The sequence below is a fragment of the Leuresthes tenuis genome, unplaced genomic scaffold (genome assembly GCF_036924035.1).
Source record: "Leuresthes tenuis unplaced genomic scaffold, fLeuTen1.0.hap1 SCAF_3, whole genome shotgun sequence".
Lineage (NCBI taxonomy): Eukaryota > Metazoa > Chordata > Actinopteri > Atheriniformes > Atherinopsidae > Leuresthes > Leuresthes tenuis.
Window position 1 is genome coordinate 10,192,175 of NW_027325357.1, and position 16,142 is coordinate 10,208,316.

Consider the following 16,142-nt stretch of genomic DNA (forward strand, 5'->3'; position numbering starts at 1 on the left):
CGCACAGAGAGCAAACTGGTTTTAAACTCCCTCAGCAAGACAGCAAACAAACCAACCTCCAAGCTGTTGAAGAAACCGAGGGGTGTTACCGTTGATAGCTAATTTATTGATTCAATTTAAAACGCATAAAACTCTGCAGCAAAACATAAATAGATGAATAATCTACCCACCTTCATGTTTTTGGGTGGAGGCAGGAAACTGAGACAAGAATATCTTAGAAAATATCATCGTGGGAACATCAGAGATGTAGCGGGAGAGAGTAAAGACCTCAGGTTATACATAATAGATGTTTTACTGATGTTTTACAGCATTGTGGCTGTAGTGTTAACTCCATCTTACTGCTGCCCTTTTACACCTTGCTCTAAAAGCTCCTCAGAGCTTTCACAGGAGAAGTTTAAAACTCAAACACCCGCCCTCCTCCTCCACCACACACACAATCTCACACAGAAACTTTCTCTATCTCTGCCCTCCCTCCATCTCTCGCTCTGCTCCCTCCTCTCAGCTCAAAATTATAAGAGCCAGACAGGAGCGCACATGCACAAAATCCTCCTGCCCACATGCACGCACACACTTGCTGCACATGCACCGAGTGGAGCACAGTCACAGTGCTGCACGGTAGTGAGGCAAGGCAAGAAAGAAAGAGCAATTACTCCCCGTCTCGTCAGCTAAAGGAAAGCACCAGCGTGGAGAAGTTGCATGAAAGAGTGGTCTCAGCAGAGGACTTTTTTTTTTTTTTTATCAAACTATGGAAACCAAGAAGTGGAGGTAGAAGAGAGGGCAAACTAACAGCTGGCTGAAGAGGAGACTTTCTTCTGAGGGATTACTGGACACTTTGTGTATGAGCTCTTGTCATGGTGTTATCCCACATCTCTTGTTGACAGGAGCCTCTGTAATTTGGATTTCCCACGGATCAAAGTTTGGTTTCTGAGCTGTTTGTGTGAATGAAACACCTGGAAGCAGGAAACATGTCAAACGGGCGTTTCAGTCACCTGTTGAGGGAAGTCTGGCTGCTCTGGCAAGGTGAGTTTAGTCACTAACTCCCATTGTGTTAACTGATGCAGATTTTTATTGATATGTGAAAGAATCCCAAACATGCCAGTCAAGTATGACCCTTATAAAGGGATTTCCTGAGCTCTCATGAAGAAACTCTCAGAGTTGGATCCTGAAAGACTGAAGCAGATTTCCTTCAAGAAACCAAAGATTTTCCACTATGAAAACAGAGAGATAAACGCTCTCTCATGTGAGAAATCAGCTAAACATTTGGGATTAATATAGTTTAGAGAACACATGGCAGAAGCAAGTGACAAAAAGGAAAAGATTATTGTAGACAAACTCATAATTACAGGAAAGTCATTATGTAATTTGTCACAATTCAAACGATTCACAAAGTTCAGGATGTGGATCGCCACTTTAAAAAATAAAAACATGACTTATGCTGACATTAGACTCATGAATAGACAGTCTGTGTTCTCCCTCTCCTCCTGTGTGTGTCTTCAAAGCTCAGTCAAGCCCGTGGCAACAGGACAAGTTGAATAAAAAAGGGCTCTAGCTGGTGCCTTTAAACAATAGTTCCCTGGGAGCATAGAAGCATGGCCCTGGAACTAATGTTGCCATTATGTTAATGGTTAGAATAACAGGAGACAGCCATTACTGACACAGCCCTGGGCTGCTGTGCAGACCTGATTGTCCAGCCGCCGCTGCCTCGATTCATGGTAACGAAGGCCATCAGAGAAATTAAGGTTGATGGGCAGCAGGAGACAGACATGAGAAGGCATCCATTCAGTTATAGTCATCATTCAACAGCTCAGTGTCCCTCTGTTCCCTCCATCCCTCACTGCTTCAGTGATAGACTGGTATCTCTGAGCTGTTTCCTTATTCTCTGCTCAAGTTTAGCCGAGGAGAAAGGCGAGGTTGAGTTGCTGGCTCCAAACAGACACGTTAAACAGAGTTTAACAGGTCACTGATATCAGAAATTGAGACATTTGGATAAGATCAATTTGGACAGGTGTCAGGTAATTTCTGTCAGAGAAAGCGTTCTAGTCCACGTTGAAGTACATTTCTCAGAAATGTCCCTCTTGTTTCCTGTTGTTCTCCCCTTCTTATACCGTACTTTTTAATAAAAAAAGACCAGATCAAATTAATCAAATCAAATATTTGATATTTTGATTTTTCAGTGAAAGATCTAAACTTCATCTTCTTGAACCTTGGATGGACTTTTGCTTTTGTTTTTGAAAAAAAAAAAACAGATCTCAAAAACTGTCTTCAAACTGTCTTTAAATTAAGATGAATCTGATACAATTTTGTCTCCAAAACATCAGTGGACCATCAACTTCCCTTGTCCGCTAAATGTATCTTGCCGGTGTCGGCTGTCCACAAAGAAGATACAAAACAATGGATATAAGGTGCTTTGATAATTCAATATCCTCCTTGTTGTCTGTAGGCTCCAAAGTCCAAGGTGTTGCGTTTGAATCACAGCAGAAATTGTTGAGAAAATATGGAGGTGAGTGGATGTGTTGGCTTGAGGACGTAGCTCTTTTATTAAGCAGGACAAAGTCTGTGTGTTGTGTCTTTGTGAGCTGGAGTCGGAGCTTGCTAACCGCTGTGGAACAGCGTCCACTGGGCAAACCCCTATAGATCTCTTGTCTAAATAAACGCGGCCGCTGGATTAAGCAGCTTACGCTGTGATGAAAAGACAACAGTAGTTGTCCTTACACTGTCCCGGGGACACAGTGATACTGCTGGCCTGGAGGGCCACAATGAGATACTGGGGTCAAAGCAGAAATAAGGAAAGGGGGAAGGTGGGGGCTCAGGGTTAGAATAACACCACAGACCTCATGTTCTTTAAATCATTCTGACCTTCGCCTGACTGTGGCGACAAGGGTGGAGGGGAGGCAGGCTACTGCAGCAGGAAAGACTTTGTAAAGTAAAATTGACTTTGCATGGCGCTCTGTTTTCAGCTCCTGACAGTGAGGGGCAATAACACTTTCTTTATAGTGTAAGAATGGCAATTATAAATGCCTTAATTATTGTTTTGAATCCTAGTGTTCATCTTTGAATCAATAAGTCTACTGCTCATCATTACAGTCTGTCTTACTGAACGTTATCACTATGAAACTTATTACATAACACAAATAACTGCATCATGTGCTGGGGGGTTTAGAACATGAAAGCAGTAGCATATTATCACCTGCACAATGTTTGTTAATGAAGTAATGCAGGTTTGATTGTGTGCACAGGGGCGTAGCAAAGGTTTATCAAAAAATGGTGCCTCTGAAAGAGTTTTTTAATTTTCTCGGGCTGATATTTAATTTCAGAGACGAGGGTCATAACAGCAGTCAAGTTGTGGGAATTTTGTCTCCATTTATGATAAACAAAAAATTATTTTTGGTCACCAAAGTAAAGTGTTGCAGTGTGAGTTGCTGCTTCCTGACACCCCTTTACACATTGATGTTTATAGATAAATATGTAAATATATATTATAGATTGATTAACACCTCCAGAGTGTCCAGAATAGGATGATTTTATATTTCGACAAACCACACATGAATAAGTGTTTCTGAACAAAAACACCCGGGTCTCACTCCCATCTTGTCACATACCAGAACTTTTCAGGACTGTGTAAGACTGTGATGCTTTTATTACGCATTATACAAGTTGTCTGTTGCCTAAAACAAACCTAACAGCTAGTGAAAAAAATTTAACCCAAATCCAAGCTAAAAGTTGCACAAGTTATTCTCCCAGCATCCCAGATGCAGCTTTTGTTTCTGGTAAGTAAGGCACTGATGCATGTCACCGGAGAAAGTGCATTAAATCATTGCTGCACCATATACATCATTGCTGAGGCACTGTTGCCTTATGTGTATCTCAGAGGTATGAGATTTTACCATGCGTATCTGTGGTTTGCAGAAACATAAAATGGTTTGTTCTCTGGTAACTGGCTTGTTCTGAAATGGTGCTAAAACTGTGATTTTGTGGTTTGACATTATTTTGTTTTAAAGGATTTATTGTTCCACAGCAGTATGTAAACTTTTGTCTTCAAGGACATGACTTTCTTTTTATTTTACATACTGTAGATGGAGGTTGAACATAATGACATGGAGTATGGTCTCACAGCACTTTGTGAAACTCTCGCTGAAGGAGAGTTTTCCAGTTTCAACAAGTGGTAAAGTTTGCATTGGGAGTGCGGACACCAGAATATACATATGTCACCATGACGATTGAAATTGTCCTCTGGTTAAAGGCGATTTTTTTTAGAAATGATTTAATCTTGAAGATAACTTTTATTTTCACTCGTTGTTTGTCAAGTTTTGGGAAATTAACTCCCGTGCTTAGGTGAGGCTTGCCTTTCATCTGACCTTCTCACAACATTTAACATATGTTTGAAATTTTCTTTTATTGCATGATGAGTCAGGACCCAACTGCGAAAAACCACAGACCTGATGTGGGCCAAAAGAGACATAACCGGCCAGTGGAAGTTCCACTTAGCAATCCCAAAGAAACATTCAAGTTGTGTCCGTTAACACAAATAAAATTGAAAAAAAAAACATAGTTTCATGTCTATTTCACAATTTACCATTAGCCGAATAAAGAGAACAACTATGCTTTTAGTGACTTATCTGTCCTTATCCTCTCACCTTATAGGTTAATACGATGGGCATTCACCTGGTTAGCCTTAATGTGAGCAACAGTATAAAGTAATACAATTAACTACCTCTACTGTTACACAGCAGGTAAGGTGATTAACATATAATATATAATGGCCAATTGATCTTTTACTTTTCATTGGTTTACAAACATGGGTTTTGCCAAATGAAAGAGCAAAGCTGGTTCATAATCACACAATAATTCATGATTTATAGCTACCATGGGATCACTTTATGATATAAATACCATTCGTGTGTGTAAACGTATCCTGTCTGGAAGGACAACAACATAAATCAACATGTCAGATAATTAGGTTGACATTTGTGAAGTTGTGTAATACTTGAAAATACACTTTATAGGAATCTGCATCTGGTGACGATGAGTAGCCAGCAGACATTATTTAATTGCAAGGTGTCACAAGTCTAAAAGGGTTGGAATTATTGACTTATAGCGCCCGTCTACAGTCACAGGCAGCTCAGCAGCTCTGAGAGCCTAAAAAAGCATCTGAGAACTGTGAATAATGAGAAGCACTCAACTAAGTATGTAGAATGGGGGGGTCCTCTGGGCTACTGTAGCATTTAATACCTCTGTTGAGAAAAACACACACATGCACCTCACTAATCACGTCATTCCAATGCATGAAAATGCCTCGTCCCTCCTTAAAACACCCCTTTTCCTCCTGACTAACTCCATTCACCTCATCAACTTCTGACAGACACCGAGAAGCAGGAGAAAAAAAAAGAAACAAAGAAAAGTAGGGAGGAATCTGACATCCATCCAGGAGAAATGAGGCGTAAATATCGCAGCTTTTTCATCAGCAGGACGGGAGCAGAAATTATGGGGAGGGGGAGAAGGCCCGGGAATTTATGGGGACAGTTGAGAGCGTTTTGTGCTTCAGCACTGAGACAAAGAAAGATAAGAAAGGGGCTTCACATGACACTGAGGTAATCACGCTGAAAGAAAATGTTACGATAAAAAAGAAATAAAACACACATGAGGATGTTGTGATTGTACTGGAAAACAATGGGAACGGTCCTGCCTTGGTTTGATTTCAGATCCTCTGCAACATTTTCTCAGGTATAGTCAGTTATACATTTACACCTCAGGGCAGCTATGAAGTAAATAAAGGCATCTCGCTGTAATGAACAAGGCACGAGCGCTTGATTCCCCGCAAGCCCCGAATCAGAAGTGTTTGGATCTGGTTTTTGTTTTGACAAGGTAGCTGCATATACAGACGCACATAAATCTGTATTTTGACTGTGGTTCGGTGGGTGAGAAGTGAGAGAGGAGAGCTCAGGCTGCCACACCGTAATCACAAATGCAAACAAACAAATAGAGGACAGCCCGGAGGTCTTTTATAAATGGTATCCCTTTTACAGTACACAGTAAATCGGTGTGTTTTTGTGAATACACGTACAGGCATATGTGTGTGTGTGTGTTTGTGTGAGTGGAAAGTGAATGAATATAAGAGCTCAAAGACAGGTAGATTACTTTGGCCAGCCATCAGTCAGATGAAGTGAGGGCCAGTGGTAGCTGCAGTGTTGGTGGTGATGACGGAAAGATCGTCCAGACCACACACAGCTCGCAGGCTGCAGCGCTGACCCCTGGTGGGAGAATTGTGAAACTGCAAGAGGACAGCTGAGAGAGGATTGTTGTCTTCCACTGGCAAAAGTTCCCAATCTTTTGCATGTTGTTCAGCTGGTCTTCACAATGAACTGAGGTTGACTGCAGCAGAAGAAAAACATTCCCGACTGATGATAAATTAAACCAGCAGGGGAAAGTAGACAGAGGAGCAGTGTTTGGAGTGGCTTTAGGTTCTGGAGAGGAAGTCTGTCAGGCAGTCTTGGGGTCCTGTTGAAAATTTGACCGGACCCTGACTGTCACAACTTTCCTCTTTTAGAAAGCCCATGGCAATGTTTGATACATTCATCACACATTTTATTATTATGTTTTTGCGAAAATTAACTTAACTTTAACTCACCTAATCCCTTCCTGTAAAGCAAAATGTTATACAAATAATACTTTATTATTATTACTTTATAAATCTCTCAGACCTCCCTATTAACTACACAATGAGAGAGAATGTTGGACAACTTCATATTCACAACACAAAGCATCTAATAACTTCTTCCAAGACAAACATGAATTCTGCTATTGTGTATAAATCAACATAAAATCAGAATTACATCTCATTCTTGCAGTGACTTTTACTGATAGAAATAGATAGAATCTGTTTTTGAATAGATGCACGGAGCACTATACTGTGACAGGGAGGTTCACTTTGCGTGAGTGGGAAGTTTTAGGGCTCATGGTGGAAAAATAAATCAGTGGGAACCGTTGATGGGTAAAGCTAATGATATCTGACTGCCTGTATAGGAAGTGAATCAAATAAAATAGTCCCTGGTTGCCTCCAAATTGAGATGGGGGTTGGATATTATCATACTGTATGTATTACACCATCATCTCAGTTGTGGTTGGAATAGGCTCTTCTTTAGAAGAATACTTAAAACCCCATGATGAGCAATTTTGTTTGACTAAGCTCTGCTTTTATGAGCACTCTCTTAGTAAATGCAACCATATGGCCAGCTGGCAGGAGATCGGAGAAAGGGAAAGGAACTGAATGACAACTGACCTCAAAAAACACTGTATAGAAATGCTTTGGCAAAAACAGAAACTCATACACAGCAACATAAATGTCTCCTAATCACATGCTGTGAGTCCTCTTTCAGTGCCCGTTCATTGTGCTCTTTGTGTGTGTGAGTGAGGTGGATTTTAGGGAACGTATTGCATGCAGCTACAGAGGTTGAATAACATAAAACAGGCATTGGATGACTTGCACAGAGCATTGAGATTAATTAAACCTGATTTTTTTTTTTTTTCTGATTCTAGTTCTCCAGAGGGAGCGCATCTGGGTCTGACTGGGTTTCTTTGCCCGTTGCTGCGACATGCAGCATAAACAAACACATCATCACATGAATGCAGTTGCAAACATGTTTTGATGCCTATAACGGCAAAAAGAATTACTAATCTTATCGATAAGTTGACAGGCTTCTGGATGGAGAAGAAATATGCTTTCAGTATAAATATGGCTCTGCGGTCTGTGACTGTACAGTTCAAACAACCAAATCTGTGTGTGAGTCTGTGTGTGTGTGTGTGTGTATCAGGTGGAAAAGCGCTGGGAAACGACTGAGCTGCACACATGTCTGCGGTTGTGGTCAGAATGAAGGGAGCATTCCAAGAGTGAAAGGAACAAAAAATATCCTCCATTTGACATTAACAAGGTTAATAAATGCCGATCAGTCAGTCTCCATTTTGGAGCCTTTTGTAGAAAAATCAACAGCACACAATTTCCACACAGAGTTCCCTTTTTTTTCTCTGCTTCATCTGCTCAGCCACAAGAGAGCAAACCGATCAGTGGGTTGATGCTCCCAGCTCAACTACAGTTTTGACAGCTGATGTTCTAATGGGCATCTAATGTTGAATGAGAGCAAAAAGGGAAAGGGAATAAGGGAAAAGGCAAAACGAATGAGAGGAAAACAAGTTGGACACCCTGCCTTGAAGCAAAAGTTTGAGATTTCTTGAAATTTTCTTACAGCAGAGAGTTAGACGAGAAGGCTGATAACACTTTCCAATATATAAGCTTTGCAAATGAAAATATTTGCACCCCAAAAAGCTTTAAGAGTGAAGGAGAAAACAGGAGCAAACATAGAGTCCTGTGGGCGAACTCAACCTCTTTGCATTTTTACATTTGTTTTGGGAGTGAAACTGAAGCCACACAAAAAATGCACACACTGACCCCAGCAGGTTTCCTCATGTTGCAACCATGAGGGTACAATCAGGAAAACTCTTGGCCTTGGTCTCAGCTGAAACCGGGCCGGAGCGCTCAGCCCCGTTGTGTTGACAGCACACAAATTTCTTCAGAAAAAAACAACTACGATTAATGACAGACTGCAGATGTGCACATGCCAGGTCAGTAATAGTTATAGAATGAAAAAAGCTCTTAGTTGGATTAACTGTCTGTGTTTGGGGAAAATCAAGCAAGAATATTAATCATCATTAGTATTTTAATGTTAATTCATATGTGTTTGTCTCAGGTGGTCTGCTGTTGTCAGTGACCCACTGTTTCCTATCAGTGCGGGAATTGCACATGTACAGAAAGCATGCAATAATCTAGGGTTATTTCCACCTACATTGACACACACACACACATCCTGCCTCTGATCTAACCCAAAATTGAGGGGCTGTGTGCTGCAGCTGCATGGTGATTGGAGTGACGGGACAAATCCGTGTGCACTGAGGCTGACATCCTGATTTACAGATATCTATGGTTTATTCAGCACCAACTTGTCACTTATTTACATGGAAAATGTCTCAAAATGACTGCCCTGAAACAACTTACACTCTACCTGATTTGTGTTTAAGTGTAACTTGAGGAAAACGGGGAAATCTGTTATATTCTGATAAAGAAGCTTGAGATTAATCTTTATACACCAAGGCAGGCTGGAATTATCTGTGTTTATCTGATAACTGTTGTTATCTACCCACTGTTCTTCTCCTTTGCAGCTGTGTTTGTGGTCGGAAGTGGGAGTAAACTCTGGGAGGTGCCCACACGTCCCTTCATGTCCTCCTCCAATTTCAGTGGGAGCCTGCAATGGGAGCCCCACTGTCAGTACCCCCACCTACAGAACGGAGTGAAAATCACAGCAGACATCCCCCCATCTCTGGATGGCACCTGGGTGTCAACAAGGTACATGTTCATGCAGTTGTTGTAACAGCGACTGGCATCACTACATGTTAGACTGCACTCTCACAGGACATCACATGATGCCATAAGTTGTAGAAGAACAACAAAGTCTCAAATAACATGACCCGTGTTTGCAAGACCCATGTTTGTAAACTCAAATAACATGTAGAATATTTATGAAGGAGGATACTGTGCACTTAAATGAACAGACTTTGTCCTGTAGCATCTAATTGTGGAGTGCTTTGTAGACAACAATATTTGAATAAAAAAGACAGTCTTGAGAGTGTACAATTGGAAGTGAACCAGAAATCTCCAGAGCCAGAAACCTGACACTTGGACATTAGCTATCATCAACATTTTATTTAATTAAGTTTTCTGTAATCAAGAAAATAAGTTGCAGATGTAGTGGCAACTGTATTTGATCTTCAGCATTGTTTTGGTTGAGTCTAACCACTCTGTAGTCTTCAGTTTCCCTATTTTGTTGCTTTTTCTTTTAACCTGAAAAGCAGATCAAATTGAACACAGAAAAAAAATATGAGAATTTTGATTATAGCTGAATTATGGCTCAGGCTCAGATGATGGTAAAACAGGTTTGCTATCAATGACTGGTAATGTCAGTTTGATCCACAGCCTCTCAGCTGCTGAGTGCAAACTAGTTAACACTGAACACTTTGTTACATAGTATATTACCTTATTATTAAATTATTACCAGTCTTGAGCCATCCCAGCAGACAGACTGTCTTGCAATCTTTCAAAGTTGTACTGCTCAATAGTTCTCAAGGCTTTCTGAAGGTCTTTCAAAAGTTTTGGGCATTGGCTGCAACACTGACCTATGAATCATTCAAACTCAAAAAAAGGCACCTAACTCGATGGATGAACTAGTGTTGTGTCTACACATCACAGAAAGGTAATAAAGGACCAATTGTAAATGCTTTTGCAGAATTGTACCAATTCTGTCTTTGGTTTCTTTAGTTTTATCTATGAAAAATACCAGTAAGAACACTGTTTGACAGCAATAAAACTATTTTGTGTCAGTAAGTTAAAAAATCTGAGGGAACTGGACAAGTGGAGGACAAAAGAAGAGACTCAATGCCTGGGGACCTGAGAGATGCATCTGGTCCTTCAGTTGATCCATCTACTGTTGGCTGAAGTCTTATCAGAAATGGCCTCCATTAAAGGGCTGCTGTCAAGAACTCATTCTTAAGGAAGTGAATCAGGGAGAAATGGCTGACTTATGCCAAATGACTCAATAACTGGACTGAAAATCAGTGGCAGCGGGTCTTATGGAGGGATGAATCCTTCCCAGAGCCCGGACCTCTAAATAATTGAAGCAGTGTGGGATCATCTTGACAGAGAACGGAACAAAAAGCAGCCAGCATCCAAAGAAGAGCTTTGTAATGTCCTTCAAGAAGCCTGGAGAACTATTCTTGATGACAACTAAAGAAATTAAAAGATAGCTTGTTAACGTAGGTTTAGGCTGTGTTGAAGAATAAAGGTGGTTGTACCAAATTCTGACTTTTAAGCTCATTAGAATTGTATTGTTTTTGCCTTAAACAGTATATTTCCACTTATGTTTGTGCATGTTCTCAATTGCTGTATCTAATTTTGTCATTTTCCTGGCAATACACAGTATATACAATGAACTCTTTGCATTTACAACAGAGACATAAAACTGTCTCAAATGGATGTAAAATAATCACAGACAAATATCCCAAAAATATGTCATTTGACTTAAAAGAAATAAAAGAACTGCACAGAGATGGAAGACAACCACAAACTATACTACAAAACAATGACCACAAAAGGATTAAACAAACCTAAGCAAGAACTTCAGAAGGATACTATTTGGTTTTAATACATCTGCAGGATACAAGAGGGGGAGACATAAAAAAATAACATGACAGCGTGATTTGTATTTCTTTTGTTCTGTTTGATTGCCTTGATGATCCTTTGGGACCTTCTTATATGTCTCTGCCCAGGGTGTTATTGTTTCAGGCCTAAACAGCATGCAAATAAAGTTAGTGAAGGGAGTTTAGTAGTTGAATAAGTCTGAATTAGTGTTACAGAGAATATTTCCTGCTGTAAATAAAAAGATCAAAATTAGTTCATGCAGTTAATCAAAGTTCAGTAATTATAATAAAGATGTATGATACGAGTCTAGCATCAGATCTGAAAAAAAAGAATATCTATATGTATTTTTGCTCATTAAAATCTAGAAGGACTTTTGAGTGTGACAGATTGGAGACATGTACTACATGAGTCCAGACTTCAGATACACTTCAGAACACCCAACTGAAATCAAATTCATGCTAAAACAAATATTGTATTCATCACTCTCTCTTTATTTAGATGTGAAGTTCGGCCGGGTCCGGAGTTCCTCACCCGATCCTACACCTTCCACTCCAGCCGTCACTTCCAGGCCCTGCAGCACTACTACACTGACAGCGGCTGTGAAGAGCCAGCCTACTCCCTGATGATCAGGGGGAAGATTCGTCTGCGTCAGGCCTCCTGGATTACCCTCGGAGGCACTGAGGCTGAACAACACCTCAGCAAGGTGGGCATTGTGGTTCACACTGTGGCAGCCAGGCAGAGACTGGCCTCCAGGCTGCCTGCAGCTTGTGTGGGTCTGAGTCTGGGTCGAGCTGTGCCCGGGAAGATGTATGAGCTGTACAACACACGGGCAGGGAGAGGATGTCTAACAGCGCTGGGTTTCTCTATGATGGAGATGGATCTGGTGCGAGTGGAGACCCAGCACCACAGCCATGGAGGGAAGGTGCAGGAGCTGTTCTTGGGGGATATTCACACAGATTGGATCCAGAGAACTCAGCACAGACCCACAGGGTACCAGCAGCCACTGCAAAGCGCCATGGTGAGGCTTTAAAACAGTTTGGATGATTTGCGAGTGTTTGTATTGCTGGCCGCTGAGCAGCTCAGTTGCAGTGGAGGTTTGGATGCCTTGTTTAACAGCACTTAAAACATTTTCAGAGAGGAAAATATTCATCATTCCCTCAGAACTCTACAATTTTCCACCTGTTATGGGGAATCAGTGTGGCATAAGATTACCACAACAATACCACAATATACATCTAGTGTCCAAATCGTTTTTATTGTCATAGTTACCTTAAGTTAGTTTTTTTAAGTTATTGTTAATTTTATTTCAAAATATTTGGCTGATCTCACAAAGGACTGCAAACACACTACAATCTGTCAGACTTTAGAAAAATGTTTCATGCATCCAGGCAACACCCTACATCAATTGAACTTTGCACATAGACCACTGTATGTGAAATCTTGAAACTATTCAATTCAATTCAGTTTATCTATACAGCGCCAAATCACATCAAATGTCATCTCGAGACACTTCAACGATACTGTCCAATTCAAACCAATCAGTCCAGTTCATAATCACAATCTAATCAAATCCAATGCGTAAAAATTCAAAACATATGCACATTTTAAATGTGATGCCGGCAACATGTTTTCAAAACACATTTTGACCAAGATTAACAAAAGATTGTAAAAGATATGTAATGATAACAAATTAAAGAAATAAATCAAGGAAACAATGATGATAACTGCCTGCATATCTCGAAAAAGACTAAGGTGTAGGAGCACATTAGTGCACAGTAACTTGTACATCATGAATGCTATTCGATATACAGGTTTTGGACCAACATACTGTATGCTTCCATCCAGATGATGTTATTTTCAGTGAATGTTTTGTTTACTTTAGCAACACAATGTCAAACCAAATCCTTCATGTATTACATGAGCATGGCTCGGTAGTAAAAAGATTTCCAGCTGCTAAACTGTCCTGCCAACAGTCCAAACTGTTATCCACGGAAAACATTTGGCACATCAGGAAACTAACTATACAACAAGTTGGGCCCCATTGAACAGCTGAAACTCTTAAAATGTAAAAAATGGGAAAATATCTATTTTCTAAAATTACACCAAGTTCCTCTCCTCAGTTTCCAAATACTTAGTGTTTAAAAGAGGCGATGCAACACAGTGGTTCACATGTTCGATTCTGGTGTCAAATTCAAACTGAACACTTTTAATTCTCTGCTATGTTGTAACATGTTACATAAACAGTCCAGTCATAGAGAGCGGTAAAACTGCACATGTCTACAGGACGCACGAAAAGATACACCTGTAAGTCAATCAGTTTCCTCCTAAATGTGCAGAGTTTGGTTTTATGTATATAACAAACTCACTTTCTTCTAACAAACCAAATCCATGAAGATCATATTTATGATTGAAAACATACAATTTACTCTTGAAGCAAAGCTGTAGAGCAGAAATGTTGAGTTAATTCGGCTTTTAATCAAATAACTGGTAACTGGCCACAATACCAGAACATTACTAGATGATTATGATCTCCAAAAGCCTTTACATGAACAATATTGTTGTAACAGCTATAGAAAACTTTAAAAATTCCTTTGTTTTCAGAGCAGTTCACCTTTGTTTTGTTTTTTTGGCACCTGAATTGCATTCAAAATAGAATACAAGGGAGTGAAAAAATTGTACAAAAATCCTACTCTGTAATAATTAGTGTTTTTATTTCATCGGCTTAGATCAAATCACAAAATTATTATAATGATGTGTATTAATACTACATTTGTACATCACTACAGCTACAGGAGCAGTTACACCTTTTTTTCTTAAAAACAGTTCATGCATAATCATGAGTTGCTGGCCTAAAATTCTCGCCTCTCCCTCTCATTTTGCAGTATCACGTCCACCCCTGCCCTGTGTGCGCTTTGGTGTATCGTTCCTCAGAGCAGCGCCCCCCCAAGTTGCCCCAGAGCACCGCTGCTCCTTTGTCTCTGGCTGGCCGCTGGGTCAGCCAGCGCTGTGAAACCCGGCCTACTGTCCTCTTCCTCAACCGAGACTTCACTTTTGATCCTAGCCAGCATGCCTGGGAAGGAATCTACAGGCACTACTCCGACCCCGCCTGCTCACAGCCCACTTTCACCCTGAGAGCCTTGGGCCACTATGCTCAGGAAAACCCCTCCACCAAACTCTCAGGAGCATATGAGTTTGTCTTCAAGGTAACCCAGGTGAGAGTCACAGCCTGGGACGAGCCCACCGCCAAGTTGCTGAACAGTACGAGGCCAGGAAAATGTGGTCTGGCAGGAAGCTGGAAGGTCAGGGTGGAGCAGGACTTGACCCCCACAGATGGGTGCCCTGTGCTGGGCATCAAGCTGCCACACAAGGAGTATGAGCTCTTTAAGATGGAGCTGGATCACAGGAAACTCCCACTGCTGTTCACGGGAGAGAGGCCAACTGATGCGTCCAGTCCTGACCGACCGCTGAGGCGACCCACGTCCTTTCAGCCTCCCATGGTGCTTTGTAGTGAGGGAGAGACACAATCCTCCCGCATGAGTTTTAACAGCAAGCAAGTACAGTTAGCCAGCGCGACAGAGAGGCATGCACAGCTGGTGCTGCTGGTGTTTGGCTGTGCGCTGGGCAGCTGGCTCTGTGTTTATTAGAGACACTGTTCACAAATCCAACCTGTTACACAGCTGAAGTCAGTGATGAGTGTTGTTTTCTGGCATTTGCTCTTCACTCTCTGTCTGCATAATGATAACCACCTGCGAGATGGTTCAGAAGAATGAAGAGACATTCAGGAGAGCTGAATTTTTTTCTCTATGTCTGGCTTTCAGATGCTACCTGTGGGTTCACTTTCATGACTCACCTCAGCTATTTTTCTATGTAAAAACTAATCTGTATAGACCACCAAAATATCATAAAAGTCCCTCAAAGTAAATTGATTCCAATCTGGTAGTGTTTGGATAATAAATCAAACCAATTTTATTACTTTACAGCATCATCTATCATATATGACTAAGAGCTGTTTTCTTATGATCCTGTTACAAAGCAAAATACTGATGTTGAAATCTGGATCAATTTTTCCACATAAAAATGTAAGTCATGGACTTTTCACCAAGATGCAACACAACTAATGCACTTTGTACAGAACATTTTTTCAATAGACATACTGGAAAGACAAGAAGCAAGATAGAAAATGTGTGTGCAGCCAAGGTCGCTGGTCTAAAGCCACTGTGGTGTGAAATGTTGTTTTATCTCTATGCTCTTTTAAAACATGTGCATTAGTCTGCTTTTCTGTCAGCAGTCAGAGTAAACAAATCTAATGAATATTTATTTTAACCATTTATATAATACTTTTTCATAAAAAGAGAGATTTTTTTGTCTAATATTTTAGTTACCTTTGTATGTAATATTTTCTCCGTCTATTAAAAATGGCTTTTCTTAAATTCTTGGTTTTAACTGATCTTTTTAGCATGACTAAAGGTCTACAGCCATGTTAATGGCTCTATGAGCTTCTACTATAGATAATCACAAATAAGTCAGAGTGTGAGTTGCCCCTGTGGAACGTCACAGCATGGCCTCCACGAGACCTCTGAAGGCGTCCCATGGCAGCAGATTCTTAAAGTTCAGCAAACAGGGAGGATGAGACTTGATGCGTTCTTCCAACACATCCCAGAGACGCTCGATCGATGTGACAACATGGGAAATTGAAACACTTTCTCATGTTCTCCAAGACCCTTCCCGAATTATTTTTGCCATGTGGCAAGGTGTGTTATCCTGATGAAGAAAAGGAAAAAATAAATAATTGTCAAGAAGAAGTCCCTTCAGAGGTTTTGGAAGGTTGTCCATGAGAAGGTTCGGTCCCAAAGCTTCCTGGTGGCTGCAGCGATTTGCCTTTTTCCCACGGTCACTTTCTGAA

At 40.7% G+C, this 16,142-nt stretch overlaps 1 protein-coding gene across 1 annotated transcript; it reads left to right on the forward strand.

Annotated features, from left to right (window-relative positions):
- Positions 1 to 511: 511 nt before the first annotated feature.
- On the forward strand, positions 512 to 15,648 carry apcdd1l (adenomatosis polyposis coli down-regulated 1-like). Its single transcript, XM_072381735.1, has 4 exons — positions 512 to 1,020; positions 9,208 to 9,391; positions 11,738 to 12,257; positions 14,122 to 15,648. Exons 1-4 carry the CDS (start codon positions 942 to 944, stop codon positions 14,881 to 14,883), a joined length of 1,545 nt encoding a protein of 514 aa, XP_072237836.1. The 5' UTR covers positions 512 to 941; the 3' UTR covers positions 14,884 to 15,648.
- The last annotated feature ends 494 nt before the right edge of the window (positions 15,649 to 16,142 follow it).